This window comes from Pteronotus mesoamericanus, unplaced genomic scaffold, assembly GCF_021234165.1.
Source record: "Pteronotus mesoamericanus isolate MK-2021 breed Mesoamerican mustached bat unplaced genomic scaffold, CSHL_Meso_final contig_42, whole genome shotgun sequence".
Lineage (NCBI taxonomy): Eukaryota > Metazoa > Chordata > Mammalia > Chiroptera > Mormoopidae > Pteronotus > Pteronotus mesoamericanus.
Genome location: NW_026555157.1, coordinates 730651 through 756747, shown reverse-complemented (window position 1 = coordinate 756747; position 26097 = coordinate 730651). Strand labels below are relative to the sequence as shown.

The 26097-nt window shown below is 41.4% G+C and overlaps 1 protein-coding gene across 11 annotated transcripts in view; it reads right to left on the bottom strand.

Moving 5' to 3' along the window:
* The window catches only part of ZBTB20 (zinc finger and BTB domain containing 20), an 804941-nt gene that overhangs the window by 48542 nt on the left and 730302 nt on the right, over positions 1 to 26097 (bottom strand). For all 11 annotated transcript variants that reach the window (XM_054577266.1, XM_054577265.1, XM_054577267.1 and 8 more), the window contains 3 exons: positions 14345 to 14445; positions 6229 to 6392; positions 5666 to 5853 (listed from right to left, as the gene is read on the bottom strand). In XM_054577266.1, coding sequence (XP_054433241.1) covers positions 5666 to 5853; positions 6229 to 6239 — 199 coding nt within the window. In that variant the 5' untranslated portion in view covers positions 6240 to 6392; positions 14345 to 14445. The remainder of the gene's footprint in view (positions 1 to 5665; positions 5854 to 6228; positions 6393 to 14344; positions 14446 to 26097) is intronic.

Here is a 26097-nt window from a genome sequence, read left to right as displayed (position 1 = left end):
GATGGACCATTTTTGTCCTTCCAAAGTCTAAGAATAACTCTTTCAGTTATCAAGACATACCAAAATCCAGTTCAGCTGCTCCTGTGGGATTCCAGTGAGTTTAGTCACATCTGCTGAGATATATGGATCTGAATCCAAATGAAGCTTTTGTTTGATTATACATTTTGAACATTTATGGAGGGTCTTGGGGGGCTAAAATGATTTCTATTTTTTGGCACTATAAACAGAGATCTTCAGTTATAAACATCGCCTTCTGAGCACCTCCAGCAGAAATCCAATCTTTTCATGTGAACAGGTGCCTCAGGAAGTTTTTGGAAGGTTTTACACTGAATCAGCTTTCTGATTGGAAACTTTCTGAACACTCAGTCAAATTTGCCAGAGACTTCAAACTTGCTTGAGGAGTTCTCACTCACACAGACGTACATTCACACACACAGACAATCCAAGTGAAAGTAAATCAGAGCCCTGTAAAACGGAAGTGTCTTCCTTAGAGGTTAAATACCATACACAACCAAACTGAACAAAAAGAAATACTGACAGGAGAGGTAATGAATAAACAGCAAGAGATTCAGATTCTTCCTGAACATGGTCCCCTTAAAACTTAAAACCTTAAAGATTTACCTGAGAGTTTAAGCTACACATCCTTTCAGTAAAAATTCCATCTCATTTAATTTCAGATAAATGCTCAAGCACTTGCATTTTTCAACCCTGAACCTTAGAGTATTGCTACCAATACCTTTTACTCACAATCTTGTTCAAACAGTTATTTTGAAACACTTTCTTCTCTAACACAATAGGTCAACTAGATTCAAATATAAACGAAGGACAAAACACTACTCTCTAAATCCCCACCCACCCTCCGCCCCTGATAAAACCCTTGTCTTACTTGATTCCCTACACTTTTTCTTTTCCAGCTTGAATGAAAACTGAAAAGTTGTTACAGAGTGAAATAACATTTTCAGCCTGAAGTCTGAAAAGTTATTACAGAGTAAAATCACTCCCCCACTGGGCATGCCCAGAGTTTGAGGGGAAATCTGCTTTCAAGTTGTTCTTATGGCCCTGGACCAGATGCTCTAAGGTGGCTAGAAACTGTAGTCTTCACACACTCAGCAGATTTCTGGCTCTTTATCAGGGACTAAGAGGTTTATTTGCAGAAATGAATCATTTCCTTCAAAATATCCTTTACCCTATTTACATGCTTGCATATTCCTTTCATTTTGTTTTCCCCCTACAGCTTTACTAAGAGAATTAATTATCTAGAAGAACAGGAACATACAGTAAGTACATCTGAGATACAGGATGAGAAACAGTATGTCATCTATTAGGCCTGGCTAAGACCAGCAGCTGATGCTAAATGGGAAGGAACATGCACCAAATGTTTTTTAATCACAAAGTTAGTAATTAATTGCTCTTTAAAATACATTTTATGCTTTTTTCTGTCTGTGTACATGAAATGCACATTTATTACATGCCAAAAATTACAACATTATGGTTTAAATGTGACTGGCACGGAAGTCCGGAAATCAGAGTTAATGTTCCCACAGCAACTTTAATTCTGTCCGTGTGCACACACAGAGCCATAATCGCCTTCCGTTCCCGGATCATACATATAGATGGTTTGGGGAGGGAGGCTAACGACCCATATCCTCAACTGTAGTTACAGGAACAAACAAAGGATATAAGCTGTGCTCCTTTCCACATATGTGGATAAAAACAATGTCCCTGTGCCCAGTGTTGTGTAATCAGGGGATGAAAGAATCTGCTGTGATGCAGGCACTTTTGGGGACAGTTTCTGTTGCTGTGGGAACCTGAACTTTGCATTTCCTGACTTTGGGGTAATTAAAATGTCAGCCTTAATGTGGCATTAATGGAGTTTGCCATAAAAAATCCTCTTTGCTTTGTTCTCTAAAAAAATCGCTTGAAAGTTCAAACTGAACCAAGTGTACTAAAATTTTTAATCTCAGGGACTTGGACGGGTGAAGCAGAGGGTTGGGGAGGGGAGAAGGCCAATGAAGACCGTTGGCGAGACAGACAGAGGGACGAGTCCATTGACCTCCTCGCCAGGGTTCAGCCCCAGCAGAGTCATGCTACCTACAGAGCTAAAGTTAAACCCACCCACACAACAGTTTGGTAATGTGTAAAGGTTAAATTAAAAATAAATAAAAACTGCTAATGCGTAAGTGCATCTTGGCAAGGACACACAAAAATAAGAGTCTGATGAGGCCAGTGCAAAACATGGGAAGGTAAGTAACCACGGATGTCAGCTTCCAACAAAAGAAAGACAAAGTAATCAGTGGGTCTACAATCGGAATTGGGGAGGACTGCCCAGGGGGGAAGAGTCACTTCTCCACTCCCCTTCAGGGGGAGGCTTATTTTGGGAAAACTGATACGGAAGAAACACGCAAGTACAATTTGCCCCTATCGTGTGCATATGACTGTGATATGCTTCATCTAGGTATTTGTCAGGAAAGGTTTCTCCCGTGGAGAGCCTCGTCTGTTTTCCTGGTTTAGTCCTGTTTCAGCATCTGAAGGGAGAACTTGACTCCTCAGCCCATCCTGAGCCTGTTCAGTGGGTAACTGTCCTGTCAAACACCTTGGGGCTTTATACTCATTTCAGAAGTCATCTTAACGTCTTCCATTATCATTATTTGAGTTTGTTTGCCGTCAGGTTTTTAGAAGTGGTGCAGAGGTGAAAAGCTAGGAGGTAATGGGGGAATACTACTAAAAGGAAGTTGTTAGTGCATAAGCTGCAAAGTAGCACACATCTCAGTAGCAGTATTAACTTCATCGTCTCACAATGGAAAGCACTTCTCGACCATCTTCCTTCTTGTTTTGAATATTGCTGGGATCTTTGGCCAAATCTGAAGTGGCTCAGCAGGTTAAATAGTCCACTGAGAATATAAGGGGTCAGACTTATTTTCTTCGCTCTACAATTTGGCCCGTGCCCTTCAGATGCAACAACACTGTGGCTTACCTTCCCTTACCAGTTCATATTCAGAGCTAGCTTTTCTTTTGTGGGGACGTTTACACATCATGTTCTATAACTCAGTCACCAATATGAATAGTTGAATATTTTCAAGATGCCTGTTTAGAGCCAGGAATGCCACCTCTGGGCTTGGAACAGAGAAGTTGGGCTGCTCACAGTGACAGCAAAGTCACAAACATCCCCAATATCTGAGTAAGCTAATTACTGAGCAAGTCATTCTTCTATCTGACTGTCAATTTTCTCAGTTTTCTCATCTGTAAACTGGGAAGAATTACAATGACTGACAGGAAATGGGCACTACAGCATGACTCAGAATAATTTTGCTAAACACATGACAAATGAAAAGGTGCTATAAAAATTCGGGCACTTGTGAAAGCTTGGACTATTACACACTGGTGGGAAGTTTCTGAAGTTAAAGAGACAAACAAGTCAAGGATATTATTATTAAATGCCCCAAATCTGTTAGTTCTAAACAGGACTGTATATTTAACCTTAAAGAAATTAAACTTTTAAATTAATCTATAGTAAGAGTGACATTTGAAAATAAAAAAAAGCAAAGAAAGTAAAGGAAAAAATCTTCTTGAATGCAAGAAGAGCATCCAAAAATTTTAACAGCTTAAAATAAACCTCTTTCCTGCCTTCTCTTAAGCAATCTCAAAACGGCCAGATTTCTGTGAATCTTTCCTGAAAACAATTTTCTTCTAAATGTAAGCTCAAATCAGGACAAACTACAATTCGAATATATTTGGAGGAAAGTATAATCAATTTAAACAACAGGTTGGAGCAGAGAAGACTTCACATCTTAATGGCAAAATCAAAATGACTTTTTAAACAGCTGGAGATTGGGTTTCTCCTCCCCCTCAGACACCCTGCTGACCTGCTTCCTCAGTGCTGAGGGGCAGTCCGGTGGCACCATGCTCGTCTGGCTCCCTGTACATGTTCCGTGCCAGTGCCAAGGCCTGGTAGGAGGATGCTTACAGTAAAGTACAATAAATGGAGCCCAGTGCTTCTTCTAGTCAGAAAAACATTCATTTTGCTGCAACAGGGGATTTCTGGGCTAAGGCCATTCTATGTAATCTTCCCCATAAGGTGTGGCAGAAAGCCAGGCGATGAGGGTCTGCGTGCAGGAGCTCCAGGCCCTTCTCCACGGGAACAGGCTACCTTCCTGGTAGGTAGGGACAGTGTGCACATGTCTGTGGGCACTGTGCCACGTTGTTTTCCAATTCTTCCTGTAATTACTATTAGGCCGGAGACTGCCAGGCAAGAAGGGCCAAGGATGTTACTATTACAATGGCGCACGGAACACAGTCCCCGCTTCTGACCCCAGGTTTCTCTAGAGAAGCAGCAACTGTGTACAAATTACATAGGCAATAGAGATTTGGATCTTCTTACTTCTTGTTTCATTTTCTAGTGACAGCTGGAGTGTGGTCTCGGCCCAGCCATGGACAGAACAATCTTCCTTTACCCCAAACGCAACCCCGAGGTCTTGTCCCCTTGTCTAGAGACTGTTCAAAGAAAGCAAGTAGGAAATGGAATCTCCTAGACTCATCCACCTCTTGCCCTCTTTGTAAAGTTTTACATTTGTTTTGCCAGAATAATAATACTAGGAAATTTAGAATCTCCTTTCCTAATTCATAATCTGTGTCTTTGTGGACAGAATAAATGGAGTCTTTTCTTTTGTGAAAATAAAGAAATTTCTTGGTCATTCTAAAGAGGAATACGCCAGTTCTTTGCCTGTTACCATATTTCCTTCACAGAGATGAGTTCAGAACAGTTGTTGGGTATCTCAAGACTGAAAGGAATATTCTTTCAGATTGGACCTCAAAGTTTTTCCATTCCTTTCCTTGTCAACACACGTATTTCTTTTCTCTCTGAAGTATTGGGTTACGTTGCAGAAAGAGAATGAAATCTCCTAAATGTGATTTATCAACTTTCTTAAAATAGATTTTAAAGAAGTGACTCCCAGATTAGTGAGAAGACAGCAAAAATAAACAGCAATGCAGCGATTTCAATAGGGACGATCTCATTAAGCTGCCCATTTCCAAATTTAGCCTGTAGGCAGTTTTTTTTAATTAAAAAATATTTTTAACCTGAATTCTTATTGGCTACGTGAAGTCTGGGTGGCTTCTGAATTCTTGGAAGCCATTCTCTTTTCTTCTGTAAATTTATGCTATCCTTTAACCACTTCAAAATAAATTAAAAACTGGAAAGACAGAAATCCAGCCAAGCTGCATGAGACTCCAATAACTAATGCAAAGCTGATTTGTGTTATGTAATTTCATAATGGGTGTTTCCTTGCATCTAACTGGCCTTCTGAGGTCCATATTTGGTTACTCAATTAAGCCATGGTGGAAGTGCTGTTATTCTGATCACGGGGACAAAATAATTAGAAAGCAGCGACACAACTTCACAACTTCTTTTTTTGAGTTACTGTTATGAAAGAGAATGTGGTTTGTGTAATCAATCAGCCTTTTGAGGCCAAACGGCTGGTCACCTGGTTTTAACACTCCAGCTTTGAAAATATAGATGTTGGCTGAATCAAAATGGTGGCAAATTACTTTTGGCTACTTAAGAAGACCAAATGGAGACAGCTTGCTCTGAATGCAAAAAAGCCAGAAGCCAGGGGAAAAGCATGCTCCAAGCACCACGAAGACACCATCACCTTACTGGTGTACTCACAATCAGATGACCCGGTGTGAGCGTGAGAGTTTGTCAGTGAATGTGTTGAGTGGATGAGGGCTGGGTCTGGAGACAAAACAGCTTCAAAGTTCAGGCAGGGAAGGCCCGGCTTGGCGCTGGATCCACCCGGCTGAGTAATCTCATTCTCCTCAGATGCCTTCTGGTTTTCAGCTGTCTTGGGTTTCTTCCTGAAAATAAACAAAGGGCCCTTTGAAGGAACTGACTGCATATTTGGGAAAAGGCATTTTTAGAATCTGTTAAAGATAACTTGATTTTTTTTTTCTGAGGGGGGATGGGAGGGAGTCCAGTATGTCCCTTGTTTTAAAACAAGCTGATTCTTGTTTTTTTTTCCCCTCCAGTAATGGCCTAACTGGGAACACATGAAAGCATATGGGCCGAGCAAACAGCACCACATTTGGACTCTGTTGGCTGCATAAAAAGACCCTGTCCCAGAACTTTAGACAGCTTGAGCTACGTATGGCTGACATTATCCAAGAAAGCATCCTTTTTTTCCCCCCTTAAGAGTTTTAACATGGTCTGGAAAAGTACTAGGGGATGTTTACCGTTCTAGCATTTGTCAGGAAGCTTAGAGACAGGACCCGTGGAGTAATGGGAGGAGCACTGGACTGGGAGTCAGGAGACTTGAGCTATGGTACTAGCTGTGCCTCTAACTTGCTGTGTGGCCTTGGGCACCTCACTTCACCTCTCTGGGCTTCAGTTTCCTCATCTGTAAAATAAAGGGCTGGGATTAGAAGGCCTTAGATGTTCCTTCCAGCTTTCATTTCTATGCATGGAACACATTATGAACATTCGACTTTCTTGAAGTTTTCTATTTTATTTTAGATCAACACATAATTTCAAATCACAGTCTAAATCTGCAGGCTGTACAGATGACAGGGAGGTAGTGATGTTGGTTTTCACTGAAGTAGCAAAGGAAAAGTGAAAAGAAGAGCTTAGATTCCAATAGGTAGAGGGAAAGTATCACATGGATAACCTCTGTTGCAAACTCATTACTCATCCAAAGCTTAAGGTTCCCTTTGCTCTTTGACTTAGAGCATCACTCTTGAGTATAGGAGTGTGATTGCATGTTTCAGCTGTGACAAAGAGATGGGCAGAAAGAATTAGAAAGTAATTATTGCTAAATGTTATTTGGGGTAAGCAATAGGAAGTGAAAGACCTCAGCTATTGGTCAGTCCCAGTCTTCTCTCCCTTGGACGATGCAACCGATATATAAATAAACAAACACTTAGCTTAGACTGAATGTACCCTAGGCCTCCGCCACACTGGATTATTAACTATACCCTAAAAATTCTCCCCAATTTCCTTGGCTCTATGTCCTTTTCTACCATTATATGCATGGTGACCAGATAAAGTGCTTTATTTTATTTTTGGGTAGAAGATTATGTGTGGTACGGAAGTTGCTGTAAGTAGTTTTGTTTCCATGTTTCCATTCTTTCTATAAGCATGACAATGGACTTGTTACACAGAATATTTTCTGTTGGAATTTGTTGTATTTATTGGGTAGTTAAATCTGCCTCCACAGAATATGGCATTGCGATTGCCATGCTATGTTTCTGGTCTAGCAGGTTGTGAAATGAAATCTGATTTTTCTGAGGACAGGAGGCAGAGATGGCATGGTAAAGATGAAAATAGAGGGAAAGCTTTTAGGCGTATTTTTCAGTTGGGAAGAAGCTGACATAAGAAATAAACTGTAATGCTTTACCAACTGTTTGTTGAGTGGGTGACCGGGAAACTAACCTCAAATTCTGAATGTCTACAGAGACCTCCAAAGACCTGGTTTCTGGTTTTCAGTTTAATGAGGTTTCCCAAGATGAAAGTCTCCAAGCTCCCAACTCCTTTTTTTTTTTTTTTTTCCCTTACGAAAACCAATATCTCCTCTAAAGTCCTTATTTCTATCACCATTGTTTGTCACCAGGTTGGAAGCCTCAGGGTCACACACCTTCCTCTCTCTTAAAATTAATTAATCAAGTCCTGAAAACTCTGCTTCCTTTAAGTTCTTCATATCCATTTTTTCCTTTCCTTTTCCACTGCAATCACCTGAAAGCTTTTTATTTAGGCTGTTGCTTACTTTCTGGCTCTCCACCTCCTTGGCTCCTCTAGTTCCTCTTCTCTGCATTCACTAAATCTGAGGCGACCACATTAGCCTTACTCTCAGGCTGAGTTCCATATCTGCTTCTAGCTTAGCTCACATGCCGTACATGTTGGCGATACTGAACCCTCACATTTCTTGAGTATTTCCAGAACATCCTGGGGAATAGTCATCCTTGCTCAAGTTATTTCTCTTGCTTTAAATGTCCTTTTTTTCCAACTCTGTTGAAATCCTATTTATCCTTTATATTTATTATATGTTGTCTCTATCTTATAACTGTGATTTCTCTCTACCAGATAGGACTCCTCTCTCTCAAATTCTCCTCCCTCCCATCTTCCTCTGAAATCCTGAAATACTTTTTACTTCTTTTATTTCACTCACTAAATTTTGGTTCATTAACGGTTATTTATGTGCTTATCCCTTCTCCCTGACACTGTAAACTCTCTGAGGGTAAGGAAAGGTCCTCACTATTTTTGAGTTCCCTGTGTTCATGCACTGTTCCCATCTTCCTCCCCTCCCACCATTCATTTAGTCATGTATTCATTTTCCAAATACTTACTGTGTGACTACGATGTGACAGCATGGGTTAGGGAATTAAAACAAGGCTGGTTTTTGCCTTTCCAGAGTTTGCTGTCTAGTGTGTACAGTTAGGCCAAATAGCCTAGACATAGCTGTCATCCAATATATGCTTGTTGATAGAATGAAATGGAGCAGAAATTAAAGTGTATGTTGGGAATAGTCATAGAATGAGTCCCAATTAAGTTTCCTACTCTTGATACAGCAGTGAAATCTACCTTGAGTGGCTGATTTTACTTTGAATCCATGAAGGGCGCTTGGTAGAAGTACGGCCATTTTGCTCACTAAAGTTAGGCTGATCCTCAAGATTCATTTAAATACAGGGATGAAACACTAATGACAGATATCACTTAACAGAAAAAAAATATTTATCTCTGCTGCTCTCACACAAGGCCTACACCAGTTTCAGATGTGCACTTTAGGAAATTAAAGAAGCCCTCTTCCAAATGTGAGTGCATGGTCAACATTACTCTTTTCTTTTTATGATGACACAAATTGTATTGTTCTTTAAATGCCCTTGCTCCCTTCCCTAGGTTTGATCCTGCTTCCTACCTGACATCTTGCATCACTTTTGAGGAATATTCATAGCACAGAGGCATTGGAGCCACCTCAATGAACAGTAAATATGAAAAACTCAACCTTAATTAATTTATACCCCCACTTGCCTAATATCGCTTTACTTGTCTTTATGCCATTGGACTGTTTCCCAGATGCACAGACAATATAGAGCCACTCACTGCCTTTAGAAGCAATTCATTCTCCATCTCACCTTCTCCAATAGTCCTTTTGGACTCCTTTTTCCAGAGCTGAGAAATACTGAAATATAGCCTCAGTCTATGCCTACAAATGCACAGGGGTTCTGTTATTTTGACCCCAATTTTGCAGTTCACAGTCTATGAAGGAGTAAAGAGCAACTCCTATAGTGATTAATTGAAAATACCTTCTTTGGTTGTGTAAAAATAATTATACAAATATGGCACATCTAAGGACCAGTGTCTCCAAGCCTCTGTGGCTGTGCATTATTCCCTGGAGCCTTTAGAGGGCAGCAGCACACTGGCTGATTCCAGGCAGCCTTTCAGAGAGGCAAACTCCCGACCAGACCAGAACCTTCCTCCTGGTCACCATGCCAAAGGTTGGTTTGCCAAGCTCTGGCCGATCAGCCTCTTTCTTTCTTTTCAGTACTCAGCACGCGCGCGCGCTCTCTCTCTCTCTCTCTCTCTCTCTCTCTCTGTCTCTCTCTCTCTCTCTTTCTCTCTCTCTGTCACCCCCACCCCTCTTCCCTCCTTCCCTCCCTCAATGTTAAAATTAAACACTCTGATGAAGTCGCCCCTCAACCGGAAAATGAAAGCTCCAATGAAAAAGTTAGACAAGCCAACAACAACAAAGAAAGAAACTGGGAGAAAGGGGAAAGGCGGCTGGTGAGGGGGAAGGATTTAAGAACAAGAAAAGGGCAGATGTTTCGTAAATATATGCAAAGCAAAACTGGATGTACCCTGAACACTTCCATAGAGAAACAGACCAATCATTGTGCACTTCCTCCTGCCACCCTGATGGGAGCTCAGCATACAAACAAACAAACAAACAAACAAACAAAAAAGTGTGGCTGCAGGCACCTGCCTTTCAATGGTTAGTTCTGACCATTCTGACCGCGTATGTCCCAATTGTCCAAGAGAACAAAAATATTTTCATCTCTCCACTGAAAACATTTCTGTTATGAGAAAAAGAACTGGAAAGGCGTTTTAGGTGACTGACGGCTGGGTTAGCCAGCAGGACCTTCTGGGTTTTAACTCTCATCGTGCCGGCCCTGCCAACAAGTTTTAGGCTGAAACATAGCAGTGAGAAAGATGAGATGAAGTTGGCTCTTTCCTTACTAGACCATATTGTATGTGGAGAGAAATATGCATTAAAACATATTGATGAGATAGTAGGTATCATGCATGTGAAATGCATGGAAATTAACCAGATCGGTGGCATTTGATGTATATATTTCACACTCTTTGCACATATTGCACACATACAGTGATGGCAATGCTTTCTGCAACATATGGAAAATAAATATTTTATCTGTGTGAGCTCTTATCAGTCTTTAGGGTCTGTTGAGAGAAGAGCGTTGTCTTCTATCTCCCTCTCCCAATTTTCTCTCTTCACTGGGCTCCCGCCCTCTCCTGCACATTGACATGCCCTTCACTCATCAGCCTGGCTGGACAGAAAAGAATTAATAAGGACCTCCTTTTGATTAATAATTACTTAGTCATTAGATCATGATAATTTAGACCAATGATGCCCTTCCCACCCCCTGCCAATCTTACTCTCTTTCCCAATAGTACATCAGGAAAAGCTTAGCAGAATGTTCGGGGATGGGGGCACAGGGCAGGCGGTAACAAACCAGCCCACTGAGGCCTGGTGGCAGAACTGAGTTCCACCATCTAGCAGCTGTGTGCTCTAGACAGATGACACTGCTTCTCTGGGCCTCAGTTTCCTCATCTGCAAAGCAGAAATAATAATACCTACCCTCAAGGGCTGATGTGAGAATTAAATAAGATAATTCATGACAAGTGACTGGCATAGTCTCAGCACATGGTTAGTGCCCAATCATGGTAGCTCTTTTGACAGAGAGAGTCACTTCTGTGGTTTTTGTCATTTCAGCTATAGCAGGGCACTTCCTTTACCTTAGTAATCTTTCTTAATATTTAGATTTGCACAGAGGCAAATGCACAGTAACTGTAGCCAAGGTGGAAAGAATGCTAGGATAAGCAATCTATTCTTGAGCATTTTCGTCTTACTGCATCACCCTCCTGACACCTTCTTTCTGTCCATGTGTTTGTCATTGCTGCTTCTATACCAAGAGCTCCTCTTGACGCTGAGGGTCAAACAAGGCGCACTTAGCCTATAGAAGCCCATCAAACATAAGCATGATGGTCTATTCATTCAAACCAACCTTCGACACTCTCTCTCATCACGTGTTCTTACAATTTGTTCTGTCACTACTTGGTCTAATGTTCTCAGATCAATTTAAGATGTTTTCATGTATAAAACATTTTATTCTCTCAATTTTTTAAGCCTTCTTGGCAAGGCTGATTTAGAATGTTTTTTAGTGTATCTCTCCCTCACTGTATCAGTCAGGATCCTGGCAACAAACAGATGGCACACTCAAAGGTTTTAACTGAAGAGAGTTTAATGAAAGGACTGTACACTAAGGTACAGATGAGGTTAAGGGAACCTCAAGAGATGGCGGAGCACCAGGGAGTATCAGTGGTGGGAAGCTGTTAATCCTCAGCTTTAAAATGTTAAACTGGCCCTGGCCCATGCAACTCAGTTGGTTGGAGCATTGTCCCATAGACTGAAAGGTTGCAGGTTCGATTCCTGGTCAGGGCACATATGCAGGTTGTGGATTTGACCCCGGGTTGGGCTGTGTACAAGAAGTCAGTCAATCAATGTTTTTCACATTCAAGGAGCGAGGGAAGGTATGGAGTTCTCTAAGTCGATTCTGAACTGGAATTGGGAAGCGGGCTAAATTAATTCACGCGGTGACCTTACTCTCCTCCTACTCTCACATCTCTTGCTGATGTTTCCTTTAGGCCATGGTCAAAGGAAAACCAGTGGAGAAGATCACTGGGCAAAGGAGTCCAGAGAGGTCAGCCTCTGGGGCCACAAATCAGGGCAGAGAATGGTTCTGGGGTTTTTTGTGTGTATGTCCAGTGTGGCAGAAGACTAGCAGGCATGCCTGTTCTTCCCTCTCCATTCCTTTGCCTTCTTCCTCTCAATTTTTACTTTCTGGAATGAAAGATACACCAAGATAAAATGAAATCAGTTCTCTTCTAGCATCCACATACCTATTTTATCTATTTGCCACTTACGAGAGAAGAAAACTGAATGTAAGTTCCATGTGAGCAGGTGTTTTTGCTTGCTTGTTGCCATAACTCTAGTGCCTGGAAGAATGCCTGGCACATCGTAAATGTCCAGTAAATTTTAGTTGACAGAGTAAATACACTCGCCACTGCTGTGTCAGACACTACATATACATTCTCTCATTTAATTTTTACAAGGTTAGTAGGCAGGACCATTGAGCATGGTTGTCCAGGTGGAGTGGAAGTAAGTAGGTTTTAAAATCTAGCACTCGCCCCCTTCCGACCCACCCCCAAGCCTTGAGAACTGGCCTAGGGCATTGTCAACCCACAGAAAGTGACACATTTTTGTAATCAATCCACATTTTTTATACTTTAATCACCTTATTGCTTTTTGTACCTACCAAGTGTCCTTAAGTTTTATTATTTTTTTCTCTTTCCTACACGAAGGAGCTGAGTTTCTGAAAAGCAGAGGCTACAAGGATTAGACCCAATCTGTCCATTCTCTAGGACCTGTGAAATGTGAAAGCAGGCACTGGCTTTCTGCACAGGTGAAATACTCCAATGGCAGAAGCAGATGCTCACTTGTGGGCTGCCTGGTGGTTTCCAGGAAACTGCAGGTCCTGATTTCTGGGTCTGGATCTAGGTTCTTTGTAGCACAGGAAGGTGGGAATGGTAATGACTTTTTCCTCTCCCAAAGGGTACAGAAACTTTGAAACCTGTCTGTATCCTAGTACAGCTGTGCTCTTGTACAGCACAGTTACTCTGTGATGAAGAAAAACTCAGAGAACTATGCGGATGTGGGATTTTCTAAGGCACACCTTGCCCTTGAGCTTAAGAATGAATGAATGTGGTCACACAATAAGTTCCTTGCCTGGGTATGAAGTGAAGAAACTTATGTTTGATCTTATGTCATGTCTTCAGTCCCCAGTCATTTAAATTCATTGAGATGGCAGAGCACTCTGATGGTCCCCATCTCCATTCGGGCCAGGAGGCCTGCCCATCTCCTATACATCTGCTCCCATCCATTACAATTCAGATGACTTAAAACATTCAAGGAAAAAGCAACATAAAACAAAACAAAGCAAAAACTCTGGTTTTATCCTACTGGGGTTGATTTTTTCCAGAATAACTAAAGATATAGAAAATATAACTACAAAAATCCTACCTGAAGCCTAAGAGGGATGTTAGCCTCTTAGATTTAGCATTTTCCAGTAACAGAGGATTGCTGTCAAATACTATCCCATTATCTGCCTCATACCATATAGGAAGACTTGTGAATACAATGAATAGAATGAGTTCTTGTTTTAAAATGTGTAATTGAGTTATTTTGCAAGCATAACCTTTAAATAACTTAAATTTCTGGCTTTTCTAGTGAAAAACAAACCTATATATTTAATGTTACTTTTAGCAATGATTAATGAATGCTTGATATCAATCTTCCATCAGCGTCTTCCTAGAAGCATCCCTTCTCCTACCCCAACTTATCTCCACACCTTGCCTTGCAAGGGCTATATCCCCCCCCCACCCCCCACCCTGCATAAATGCCTGTTATGGAGGAAACTAAACCCAGAACACAGAGCTATGCATTCAGAGGGCAGAGCTGAGCTGGATACAATGGCTGAGAGATGTGGCTGAAGGAGCCCAGATCCCCAGGGGGTAGGCCTTGGTCCCTTAGAGTAGCAGGGAGGCAACAGCACAGGCACAAGACAGCAGGTAGAGATGGGTAAGGGAAGCGGGCTACCCATTTTGACCAGGGTGGCATGAAGTGTCAAGCTCCAGTGGCACTCAAAAGAGTGGCACAGCAGGGTGATGAGAGGTGAACAAGTTGGGCAGGAGCCTCAGGTAGAGGTGCAGATGACCAAGCAGAACAGCACCGGTGCGTGCAAGGTGTGCTCAGATACAGCTCGGCGCAGCCACCTGGAGGGGAGGGTGTGATGCTGCACAGGTGTTGACTGCAGACTGGAAGCTGAGAACTGCTGCGGGCACCTCAGGACTGAATCTGATTACCTCGCTGCATCCAACAGATGAAGCCGTCTAAAATTTCGTCTGCTTTTACAATTATGTGTGTGTGTGCGCGCATGCACGTGTGTGTTTTAATTAAAGAGTAAACTGAGAGGCCTTTCGTTGGAGGCATAATGTACTCACAGTAGTTTCCAAATAAATGGTGTCACTCTTCAGGTAAATCACTCCAAGCCTTGGGCCTAGTGCAGATGTTCATTGGGGCAGGGGACGGAGAGTGACTGCATCTAGATCAGAAGAGAAACAAACAAAAATCAGTCTGTTAAATGACTAGGTGAAGGCAATCATTCGTTTTGATAAAGACAGAACAGTGGGATGTGGTTGAGAGGCCGGTTGTGTATCCTTACACGAGAGGCTGAGAGTCAGGGCAGGGGGACGGGAGAGGATGCCATCTGGGCTCCCTTTTCAGCGTCTACCCGATGGCCTGCATGGTGCGACAGCATCGACAGCTCCCAGTTGGTGCAGCTGGAATTGACTTTGTGGTTCTGAGTTGGAAGCTGAGGTGGAGGGTCAGGGTGGGGGAAGTGGCAGCAGCTTTGCCACAGCTGACTCTTTTTCCAGCATTCTTGATTCCACTGCAGTCTCTCCCTCTTTAGTGCTCAGTGCTTACCTATTCTCAAGATGCCCGTGGACCAGGGCCACGCTTCTGAGCTCTTACATTTTCTCTCCCCTTCGCTACAAAGTCTCCATTTCCTTCATAGCCTCTAACCTGTGGAGTTCAGCCATTGGCGCTACAGAATTGATGACCATCTGTCTCAGAGCCTCACACCCAAGAGGCCTTTTCCCAGGCTTTGCCCCTTGGCCACACTGGGCTTACATGACCATTTGATTCCTGAAACTCTCCTCCTTTCACACCAGGATCTTGCATTTATCTGACTTTCCTCCTACCTTCAGTTTTCTCTTCTGCTTCCCTCAATGGCTGGTCTTCTTTCTCCTGTTCCTAAATTTAGATATTCCTCAAGATGCTCTCCTCAGGCTTTGCTTACACCCACCCTCCATGACCTCAACAATCACTTCTCCACAGAGAACACCCACATTGCTATCTTTAGTTTTTGCTTGTCTGCAGAGCTCCAGACCCACATTCTAAATAGCTGCTGGTAACTGGCTCATTCATTCATTCATTCATTCAGTGTTTGTAGGCACCTGGACAGATGAATGAGATGGGGCCTCTAACTCTGAGCAGCCTACATCTCCATCAAATACTGTACAGGCACTTCAAATTCAGAAAGTTTTAAGACAGAATTTATTGCCTTTCCCTGAAAAAGTGTTCTTTCTTTAGCCTTCTCATTTCTTGCCATAGGTACCATCTTCATTCAGTAACTTGGGTCAACAATTGAGGAGTCATCTTTCACTCCTTTTCTTTTACTCCCCAAATCTGATCGGCTGTCAAGTTCTATGGTTTTTCACTCAGTCTGTGCTTTCTGAATCAATACTTGCTTTCTATCCCAACACTGACTTATCCTTTTGTCACCTGTTCCCAGGGTTTCTGTGAGAGCCTCCTAACTGCCTTCACTTTCTCTAGATGCTCCTTACCACCAGCCCATCCTTCATAATCAATACTACATTAACTTTTCTAAAGTACCATTCTAAACATGTTACTTCTTTGCTCTTTTGCTTATTCTCAGTTTGGCATTCAAGGCCCCTGAAATACAGCCCGAATCTAATTTCCCACTCTTATCTCTACAGTCCATTCTCCGCTGCTGCAAAGCCCCCCTCTTTCTCACCATGCGCACGGTGTTTCCTCCCTTTCCCAATGTCTCCATACAGTTTCTTTAAGGGCCATCCAAATGCTGCCTCATTTATGAAGCATTTCCCAAAGGAAGGTGCCCCTCTTGAGTCCTTAAGCACTTATGCACTAAGCCTTTTGCACATTCTATAGACTCTAATAATTTTTTGTGCAGTTTATCTCCCTCCTCTATAGCGCCTTGAAGGCAGAGAATGTTACTTTGTGCACCCTGTAGTGTGTAATGCCTTGTACACAGGTCGTGCGCTCGGCTGATGTATGCTGAACTGAATTTAAAAGGAAGAAAAGATTCTTGCTTAGTGTCATGGAAACTAAGACTGAATTGGAAAGACCTTAAAGCTTATCTACTCTAACCCCCTCATTTTTCAGATGAGGAGATTAAGGGAACTGCCTTACTCAACACCACATCCTTGTTACTGGCTGAGTAATGATAATTGATATAAAAAGTCACAAATGTCTAAGTATCTCTTAGTGTTTGCTCAGCAGCAACAAGCCCAGCAGACCATCAGCAATGACTAGACAAGAGAGAGTGAGGGGCTGGGAATGCATTGCTTGCATTCCAAAATAATAAAAAAATCCAAAAAATAAAAAAATTTTGTTGCAACTAATTTACCTCAATAAATCAAACAAATAAATATCTGCTGATAGTTAAATAATACTTTAAAAATGAGGTAGATTTTAAAAAACAAGGAAGCAAACTTTTCTAAACATACCAGAAGAAACAGTATGACAATATTGCAAATACCAGTGGGGTGATAAATTCAGGGTGAAAACCAGAATGAAGAAATTTCTCATGCTTCGGAAAAGCAGTGGGTTCAGCGGAAGTTGCTGGTGCAAACATGCTACAGTAATTCTATGGTTAAATTCATTACCTTAGAGAAACACAGGCTATTGGTAATTCTGCTATTATGCCACATCAACACTTCTTTTCAACCTAGCTTTGCCCAGTATTTGTAAGTTTAATTTTTTACTTACTTTTCCCTCATTATATCACTGATTTACTTGTAAAAATACAGAGATGACTGCTCCCACGTCTGCCTAATTTCCTTCCCTTATTTTCCTCTTGTGGTAGAAGAAACATTAATTGTTTAATCTCATATTTATCCTCACACAGAACCATTTTCTCTCATCAAAAGATGAGAAGCAGAACCAAACATATTATGGGAATAAGTGTTTACCTAAGTTAGAGAAACAGACTTTTCCAGGAGATCTCCGTAGTTTTCACTTGGTCACAAAAATTCAGCCTTTAAATGTTAGCCTACAGTGCTACAGGCTGCCTCTGACTCCCACGTGAGCACTTTACTCATGGTTATTCGCCAGAGGAAAAACTTGGTACTATTAATCATATCCTTTATGGCCAGTCCGGTGGAGCCATGCTATGCATCAAAATGTCCATTAACTCTCAGCACCCCAGTAGCCACATAGACAGTAAATGGGCTCAAGAGCTCCTCATCGTTCTTACTAAACCATCACATGGCCGGACAGGTTATCAACACTTCCCCAGTCAGAGCTGCCTTGTCTGTTCTCCCCCTGGCAACTACATTAAAATGATAAAGGAAATCACTGATCGATATGTCTAGTACATTGCAGTGAAAAACCTCCTAGAAGCATACGAATCCATTGTGCAATTAGATAAGTGTAGTACATTTTAAATATGCCTAACATTTGATTTAAATCACGGATTTTATAATTAAGTGGAGACATAATCTTCCTGTCTTCTAACCAAACTCCTCTTTCTCAGTCTCACGTCTTGCTGTTATGATCTTCCTTTCATTTTATGGCAAATTTCCCTTCTTCTTTCCCCTCTTGCCATAGTGCACACCTGAGGGTCTATTAATCAGAAATGCTGCATGGTGGGTCATGTTTTATTGCTTAAAGGATGGTTCTCTTCTCAAGAAGACTCGGTGAAATGACTTCAGGAAGTTTCATATTTATTCTTTTTCAATGACTTCCATATCCAATGTAGTCAGTTTTTAAGTCGAAAGATAATTTTGAAAGGTTGCTGGGGCCTCACATCCTTCCCAGAACTGCTCCCTCTGCCTCTTACAATGCCACTGTGATAGAGAATCTGCTCTTGGAACCCAGCTGGAAAGTACTTGGTGGAGTCAGAAGCAGAGGAGACTGCGTGGCCCCTTTCCATTCCAGCCAGTTTTACTGGTGACTTGTTAGCCACTCTGTCTCGGAAACCCTTGGAGAGCAGAGCTGTTATATAACACGTTGCCACATATAACTGTCAGGAACATTCTGTAGAGGTCTTTTTGCAGTATGGCCCTTCCTATCCTTTTGAAATCACATGAAGTCATTCTAAAATGACGGATGGGATCTTCATGACTAAAGCTTACAAAAGATAATAGTTACAATAATAACTGCCATTCATTAGACCCATAAATTTTGTCAGGGGCTGCACTAGGTATTTTTAAATGTAAATACATTCATTTAATCCTCAAAGCAATGCCATCCTGCAGGTGTTACCATACCCATTTTGCAGATGAGGAAACATGAGGCTCAGAGAGCTCGAGTAACCACTCCAAGATTAGAAAAGCAGTGGACAATGTGGACAGAATTCAAACCCAGATTTCTCTGACTTGAAATCTGTGCTTTTCTCTCTCTGTGCCAACTGCTCCAACATAGCATGGGCACATTTCTAGTTCCTACTGTGATCTCAGCACAAGAAAGATGCTTATGCTGTTTCGATGACAGTTCAGAGCCACTGAAAGAGCAGAGAGCATAGACCTCAGGTGAAGAAATCCTTGCAGAAATTATCAATAAGTATAGCTTCTTCCTAGATCCTTCTTATCTAAAGATGAGAACAGCCCTCTCATCTACCTTACACCTGTTTTCTCAAACTGTAATGATCAAATGAATCATCTGGGATTTCTGGTTCAGCATGTCTGGGACGGAGTCTGTGATTGTGCATTTCTAACGAGCTCCCAGGTGATGCTGATGACACTGGTCTGGGTACCACAGGTCTTACGTCTGACACTCGCTTTCCCACTGTGGGTTGTTTCTGAAGAAGCAGTTCAAGCTGAATAACTTGGCTAACAGCTCACAAGGCTCGACTGGCTTCTGATTCTGGGCCAGTGTGTCAGGTCATCAGGCATTAGACAGAATTCAAGGAGTTTCTGGCATACAGCAAATTATTAAAAAAAATCATTTCTAGATCCCCCTGGGCTTTTCTCCCCCCATTGGAAATTAAAATGATAATGTCTCTAACATGTAAAGTTCCTATTTTTTCCATTATTGTTATTTTTAACAATAATTATCTGGTAATAATTCAAATAACACCTTTCCTCAGAGAAATTCAATGAGCTTTACTAACCTTAATTGTCTAACAGCAATTCCCGGGTGTGGATAAAGCTGTCTCAAAGATCACAGTAAATTTAAAATTGTTCCACTTCCTTCCTCTCTTTGTCCCAAATGTAGTGATGAATTAGTGGTGAGGGGTTACTAATTGGCAAAGACCCACTATCTCATAATTTAAGGCACAGGGAATTTCGTACAGCAAGGGTAAGCCCAAGAAATAATCAGCAGAGACCTGGCTGTGGGGAAACAGAATGTTGGAGAGGAAAAAAAAAGGAAGGAGAGTTAAAAGGAGTAGGAGTAGAAAAAAGAAAGTAAAATTACAGAACTAGCTGGATGACCTTGGATGAGTCATTTCATCTAGAGGTGGCTCAGCTTTTCCATCTGAAGGAGGTGGATTTTATGATTTTTAAGGTCTCTTTAAAATTCTAATAGTCCCTTGAGAAGAAAGATGGGGGAATTAAGTAGCTCAACCTGTTAAACCATTATACCTGTTAAAGAAATCTATTTGACTTTTAACTTTTTAACAAATTACCTAAAGTGAATTCCCAAGTCTACATCATTAATCCCCTCTCTCTGGAAACTGGTGAGAAAACCATTTAATGAATAAGGTACCATAGGCATCATGGCCAGACAAACTAATCTGGAGTCCCCAGCTTCAGCATTCCAAGGCTATAATCAATCTTTTACTTAAAATTTTTTTTATCTCCTTAATTAACCACTAGTTAATACCCATGTCCAGAAGAAATACTTGTGATGGCTTGAAGGCCCCTGGGATGGCCCTGCCAATAGAAGGTCCCACTGTTTGTCACATTAAATCTATGTTAATTTTCTCCATAGAGACCTCTTGATTCCTCGTTGACAATTCACAAACTCTGTTTATAAGCCTTGCACATCCCAGGAGCCTTAGCACTTATCAGGTGCAACTGATTCTTGTTTTTACAATAAGAGATCTTTGGGATAGGGTGAGATATGTGCATATATATACATAATACATATATACATATGATGATGATTTTTCTGGTCAGTCGATACCTGATGATGGAAACCCCCTTCTCTAAGTCATTTGACACTGGAATCTTCCTGTTCAGGAAAGCTTGCCACTGGTTCTGTTCTAAGATCATTTAAAACTCTGCGACAAGGATTCCAACGTGAGCGCGATTTATAGTGCACCATGTTTTTGCTGTTATAGCACAGGTATGTATACCTTGCCCCTTGCACTGAGTATATTTTCTGGACTAATTATTGCCATTTGTACCTAAATGGTAAACCAGTATACCAAGAAACACTGAAATAGCATTATACCGGAGGATACACTGTCCCTGTCTCCAAAGTGTACATCACTTCCCTTTTCCTGCTTCACCATGCTAATTTGACTGTTATTAACTAAATGCTTTCTGTGCGGCAGGTATTGTATTGGGCACTTTTCATATATTGTTTAACTTTATTTCTTATAATTACCCTTTGGGGGTGGGAATTACCCTCAAATTTTATATATAAGGAAGCTGATGCTTAGGAAAGGTAAAGTTTTAATACTTGCCATAGATCATGAAGCCAGAGAATAGCAAAACAGGGTTCAAAAGCCAGTGTTTTAGTTATAGTGCTCTATGTCTTAACCTACACATAGCTTGTGATCACTGAAACCACTGACACCCCGCCCTCATTCTACTCCTATTCATTTGGCCCTCAATAGAGGCTTATACTAGATTCTCCATCATGGCCCTCTAACGTCTCCTTGAACTTGTTTTCATCCTTCTCCAAAACCTTCTGCACTTCATTTATGTTTTCCCTCTGTACTTTGGTCAATATGTCAATCCCAGAACACATGATCATTTTTTTTCAACAGACCTTTACTACCATCTTCTCCAGCTACTTCTGAGCCCCAACTCTTACTCCAATTTACTCTTTCAAGACCTCACATTCGACCTTAAGTGTTCCAACCACAGTTTGAGAACACCTCTTTCTTAATTCCTAAGGAATCTACTCTTTTCCACCTGGTCCATTAGTAGGCCCCTGGTGGCTTCATTGGATGTCTTTGTCCAGTCTGACTTTACCCCATAATCAAGCACGTTAACGCTGGTCTCAATAACCCTCCGAATTTCCTTTTTCCTGACCTTCTCTATATAGAACCTCTTCTTATTTTCTTCAACTATGAATCCATATCAAAATTTACCAATCTCTCCCACTCTCAGAACAAAACCCTATACATGCATGCCATCTGAACTCTCCTTCCTGCTCAGTGTTGTTTCTAAGTACAAGCCTACAGTAGTTTCTTAATATGTCCTACTTTACCAAGTTCCATTCTCCATTCTCTTTTCAGCTGATGACCTTCATTCCTACATTATTAGTTAGGGGATCTTGACCATCCAGTGTGGTAAACTCATTGGCTCTCATCTCTTCCAATATCTCTAAATTTTCATCATTTTGTTTCCTCAAGATATATCTATACCTCTATCCACATTCTCTATCTATCTTTGAGGTTATCCCCTCTACTTCTGATCTTTATCCTTCCCTTTTGGTCCATCAGTGATATATTCTTCTCTGTAGTTGATGACGTATCCATTCATAATAGTACCAGATTAATCGCCACAATATAGTGTTTTGCCCTGCTTTCAACTCCTGCCCTTCTAAGTATTTCCAGGTGGTATATCTCAAAGTGAGTTTTATAGAATACTAGGACATCAAAATACATCTCAAAAAAAATTCCTTGGTCAAACAAATATAGGAATCACTGCATACTATATATCCCTCTTACAAACTCATAATGCACATAAGGATATGAAAAGTGCTGAAGACCCAAGCATTGTCCAAACAATGTATTACAGATCTCTTCCTTGTACCCCCAACCTTTTTGATGGAACACTTATTTTTTTTATTTATTGGTTTGTAGAGAGAAATAAAAAGAGGATAGGAGGGAGAAAGACAGACAGACAGACAGACAGACAGACATAGATTTCTTGTTCGACTTATTTATGCATTCATTGGTTGATTCTTGTATGTGCGCTGACTGGAGATCGAACCTGCACTCTTAGCATATTTGGACGATGCTTTAATTAACTGAGCTGCCTGGCCAGGGCTGGAACACTTACTAATCTTAGAATATACTTAGAGAAAGGATGCTTTAATGGATGTCTCCTGGTTCCGAACTCCTTAGCCTGGGTATGTAAAATCTATGTCGAGTAAGCTTTCTCAGATTTCCTTTCCATCAATACTCCATTTGGTCCAAACCAGTTAACTTATAGAGCAGATTTGTATCTCTGAGCCCTGAACATTCCATTTTGGCTGCTTGGAATATGATTAACACCTTTTTCTCATCTAGGCCTTTCCCCTCCTTCAAGGCCCAGATTAAACCATGTATTCCTTATGAAACTTTTTCTTATGAAAATGGCTTCTGCCCATAATGGCTTTTGCCACTCATTTAGCACTTAGATAAATGGCTATAGTTCAAGGCCTGTTTTCTATATCATTGGTGAGACTGTAAATTCTCTGGGGCATGGAACTTGTTTTATAAATTTCAGAAACTCCAGCACCAAGCGTAGCCCTTTGTGCATAGCACAGGGTTACAACCATGTTACTGGTTGCCATAGTCAGAATTGGTGACATCGGGGCCTGGTAGAGCAAAACTTGATTTCTGTAGCTATTGGGACAGTTTAGTGTGTTGCAGGTCCACGTGGCATGTACCACCATCTTGTTGAGAAGAAACACCACCCACCATCATTGTCATCACTTCCAGAAATGATAGCATGTGTGCTTTGGAGAGATAAAGACTAGATCTAGAAGAGCAAAGGCAGCTTCATTCTCAGGTAAAAATAAGAATTTGCACTAGTTGACACCAAATGGGGAGAAGTGTAAAATAATTTAGAATCATCAAAGGACTCATGAAAGGAACCATTGGAATAAATGCCTCTCTAATGATGAGATTACCACTTGTGATCATTAGATCATGGTAACCTGATGAAAGAAAAAAGGCTGTTTTCCATTACAAGGAAGTCAAGGGCAGTCTTGTGCAAGGATCCACTGCTTATCACTGTGCCTGGTATACAGAGAATGCAGCAGCAATTTGCAGAATGCCCTCCTGCCTTCCCGTCATGTTCTAATCCCTCTCTCTCGGGCTCAGTCTGGAGACACGTGATGTTGGAGAAGTTGAGGTAGCGTGACTGCCACTAGCACAAGCTGTAACCAAGTAGTGAATTCCATCTTTCCCATGAAGCCTTTTTACTGCCGCATCGCATGGCCGCAGAGCAGATGTATGTCTCAGGCTAGTGTGCAACATCCAGATATTAAGGGGCTTTGTGTTTTTCAGATTAGATGTTATCTGAAGATGGGACTTAATGGGTTTCCTAATAATGAATTTGCAGTGGAGATAGAACTGAAAATTTGTTCTCATGGTGCCTAGCCAGGGAGTTTTATTATGTGAGAGAGCAGAGTATATAGCCTTTCTTCCTTAAAACTACTACAACAAATGATTTTCATGTGTAAGCAAAAGACAAAATGCATTTCATTAAAGTACAGTCTGTGAAGTATTTTGCTACCTTCCTGGATAAAAACTGGTACACAAACAAAAGATTTAATTAAAAACTAGTTACAAATGAGAATGTTTATTTGTGTTTACTTTAAAATAGGTATGGACTATATTATTTAACACGTGAAAATAGTATGATAATGCTACAAATTCTGTAACAGAAAATTCTGTGTTGGTCCTTAGTTAAAATTACTAACAATGTAGTATTTATCAGTAGTAGTAACCGATAAATGAGTATTTTTAAAACTGGAATTTTTTAGTGTGGGGGTTATTGGGTGGGTAAAGCTAAATGGCTTAGATATTTTTCTGTCATGCCCCTGTTTAGAGTTGCTTTTCGGCACAATTTACACATTTAGGCATGAAAATGAAGGATGGCCTACCTTTTGGATGTGTTGCAAGCCACTGACTCAAAGCTGATGTTGCCTGAGAGCCATGGGCACTTTCTGCAGGCAAGTATCTTAGTTTCTTCTTTTTGTAGTAAAAATAGATAGTTTATTTCTGTGTTCTGGGTGAAGTCAGAGATCCCGCCATCTTTCTCCTGCATGTCGCCCAAAGTGGAGACAGGGGGATACTACTGGCAATGCTTTACACTGGTTTAGACACATTAAAGTTTGTGCGGTAGCTTCACAAACATGCTCCAAAAATGAGTTCTCCCCATCATGAGTTACATAGACGAGGAAACTGAGGTACAGAAGGGAGGTTTCAGTTGCCCAGCTAATGAACAGAGGAGCTTAATCTAAACCCAAGTTTTCAGTAGAAAATCCAGGGTTCCCCCCCACCAAAATGCCATGGTTGCCAAGAAGCTTTGTAGCAAATCTGAGAAGCAGAACACTAGATGGGAATCACAAGATCTGCCTTATCTTCCTGGATCTGGTAAGAACTAGCCGTATGACTGTTGTCAAGTCACTGAGTTTTCTCAACCCTAAAAAATCACGAGCATGGAGTCAATAAATGACATAATTACCTTCACACTGTATAACCTCTCACCTGTAAAATGGTATTGGTTAATGATGTGTGCTCTGCCTATCTCATGAAGTCATGAAGCTAAAATAAGCTGATGCACATGAAAAGTGCTTTGCATTCTGTGAAGTGCTAAATCAATGAAGTCTCAGGAATGACTACCGGAGGAATGAGGAAAGAGTTCCCCGTGTGTGGGAGCTGACAGCCAGTCCACTTCCATTCAGGTTTTGGGAGAAGCTGTAATAAAGCACTGGCACCAGCTCAAATCCCACTCCGTCCTCTCATCTTCCAGCAATGCTGCAGAGCATCACTTGAGCAAAGTTAGTTGAGTAGCTGAGCCAAACACTTAAGTTCCAGCCTTTCTGAGTAGAAGCTAGGGAATTCTGAGCCACAGTGCAGGTGACCAGTACTGCTCCTCCAGGTGTGTCTGAAACACCGTGGAGACCCGGGGAGGAAGGTAAGTCATCACTGCCCCTGAGGCCTGGTTTTCTTTCGCACACAGCTTCAGCCCGCGTGATTTCACCTGGCAGCCCCAGGAGACAGAAAAGACCCAGAATGAGCAGGAGCCTCCTCTCCTGATAACCTAAGTGCTCTGATTGAAAGGCAGAGGGTATCAGCAGAATGGCTGTACTGAGTCGGCATTGATTTCTCCAGCCTTTGTCTGCGTCTGGTTTCTGTCTCGTTTGGAGGTGGTTACTGTTACTACAAGCAGCATGAATCATGTCTCTGTTAAAAAACAGAGCTTCAATTGTCTTATATAACCCCTGGTAACTGAACGTCTAATAATAGCAAGCCATTTACAGGTAGGGAGTCTGTCTTCCTCCCAGACACACACACATACACACACAGACATAGACACAGACACACACTACTCTCAGTGCCTCAGTAAAGTGAGACAGGCAGGAAGGAGGCAGAGGGAAAAAGGGGCCAGCGCGATTGATTTTTTTTTGGATTTTAAAATATATTGACTAATCATGCATCACATGGCCTGAGGACCAATACATTTAACTGAGCTAGCTTGATGAACTGTAGGAAACAAACATTCTTCTTCAAAGTATTTGAAATTTCAAGGAACTCCAAACACACCAACAGACAAGTTCTCTAACACACTACTATATATAAAAACCCCAAAGATGGAAAGGGAGGTGTAGGGGGTTGGGAGTTAGGATAGCAGTTTCATTAGATTGGCTCCTAGCTTGCACAAACACAGCATAATGTCCAAAGGATTTTTTCCTCCTCTTCTCTCTGTATGACCAGAGACAGCTATTCCAAAGGTTCATGGCTACAGTCATTGCATAAAATTCCAGTGAGTGAAAAGGAACTAAAAACACGGCTGCGAAGCCCCACTCTGCA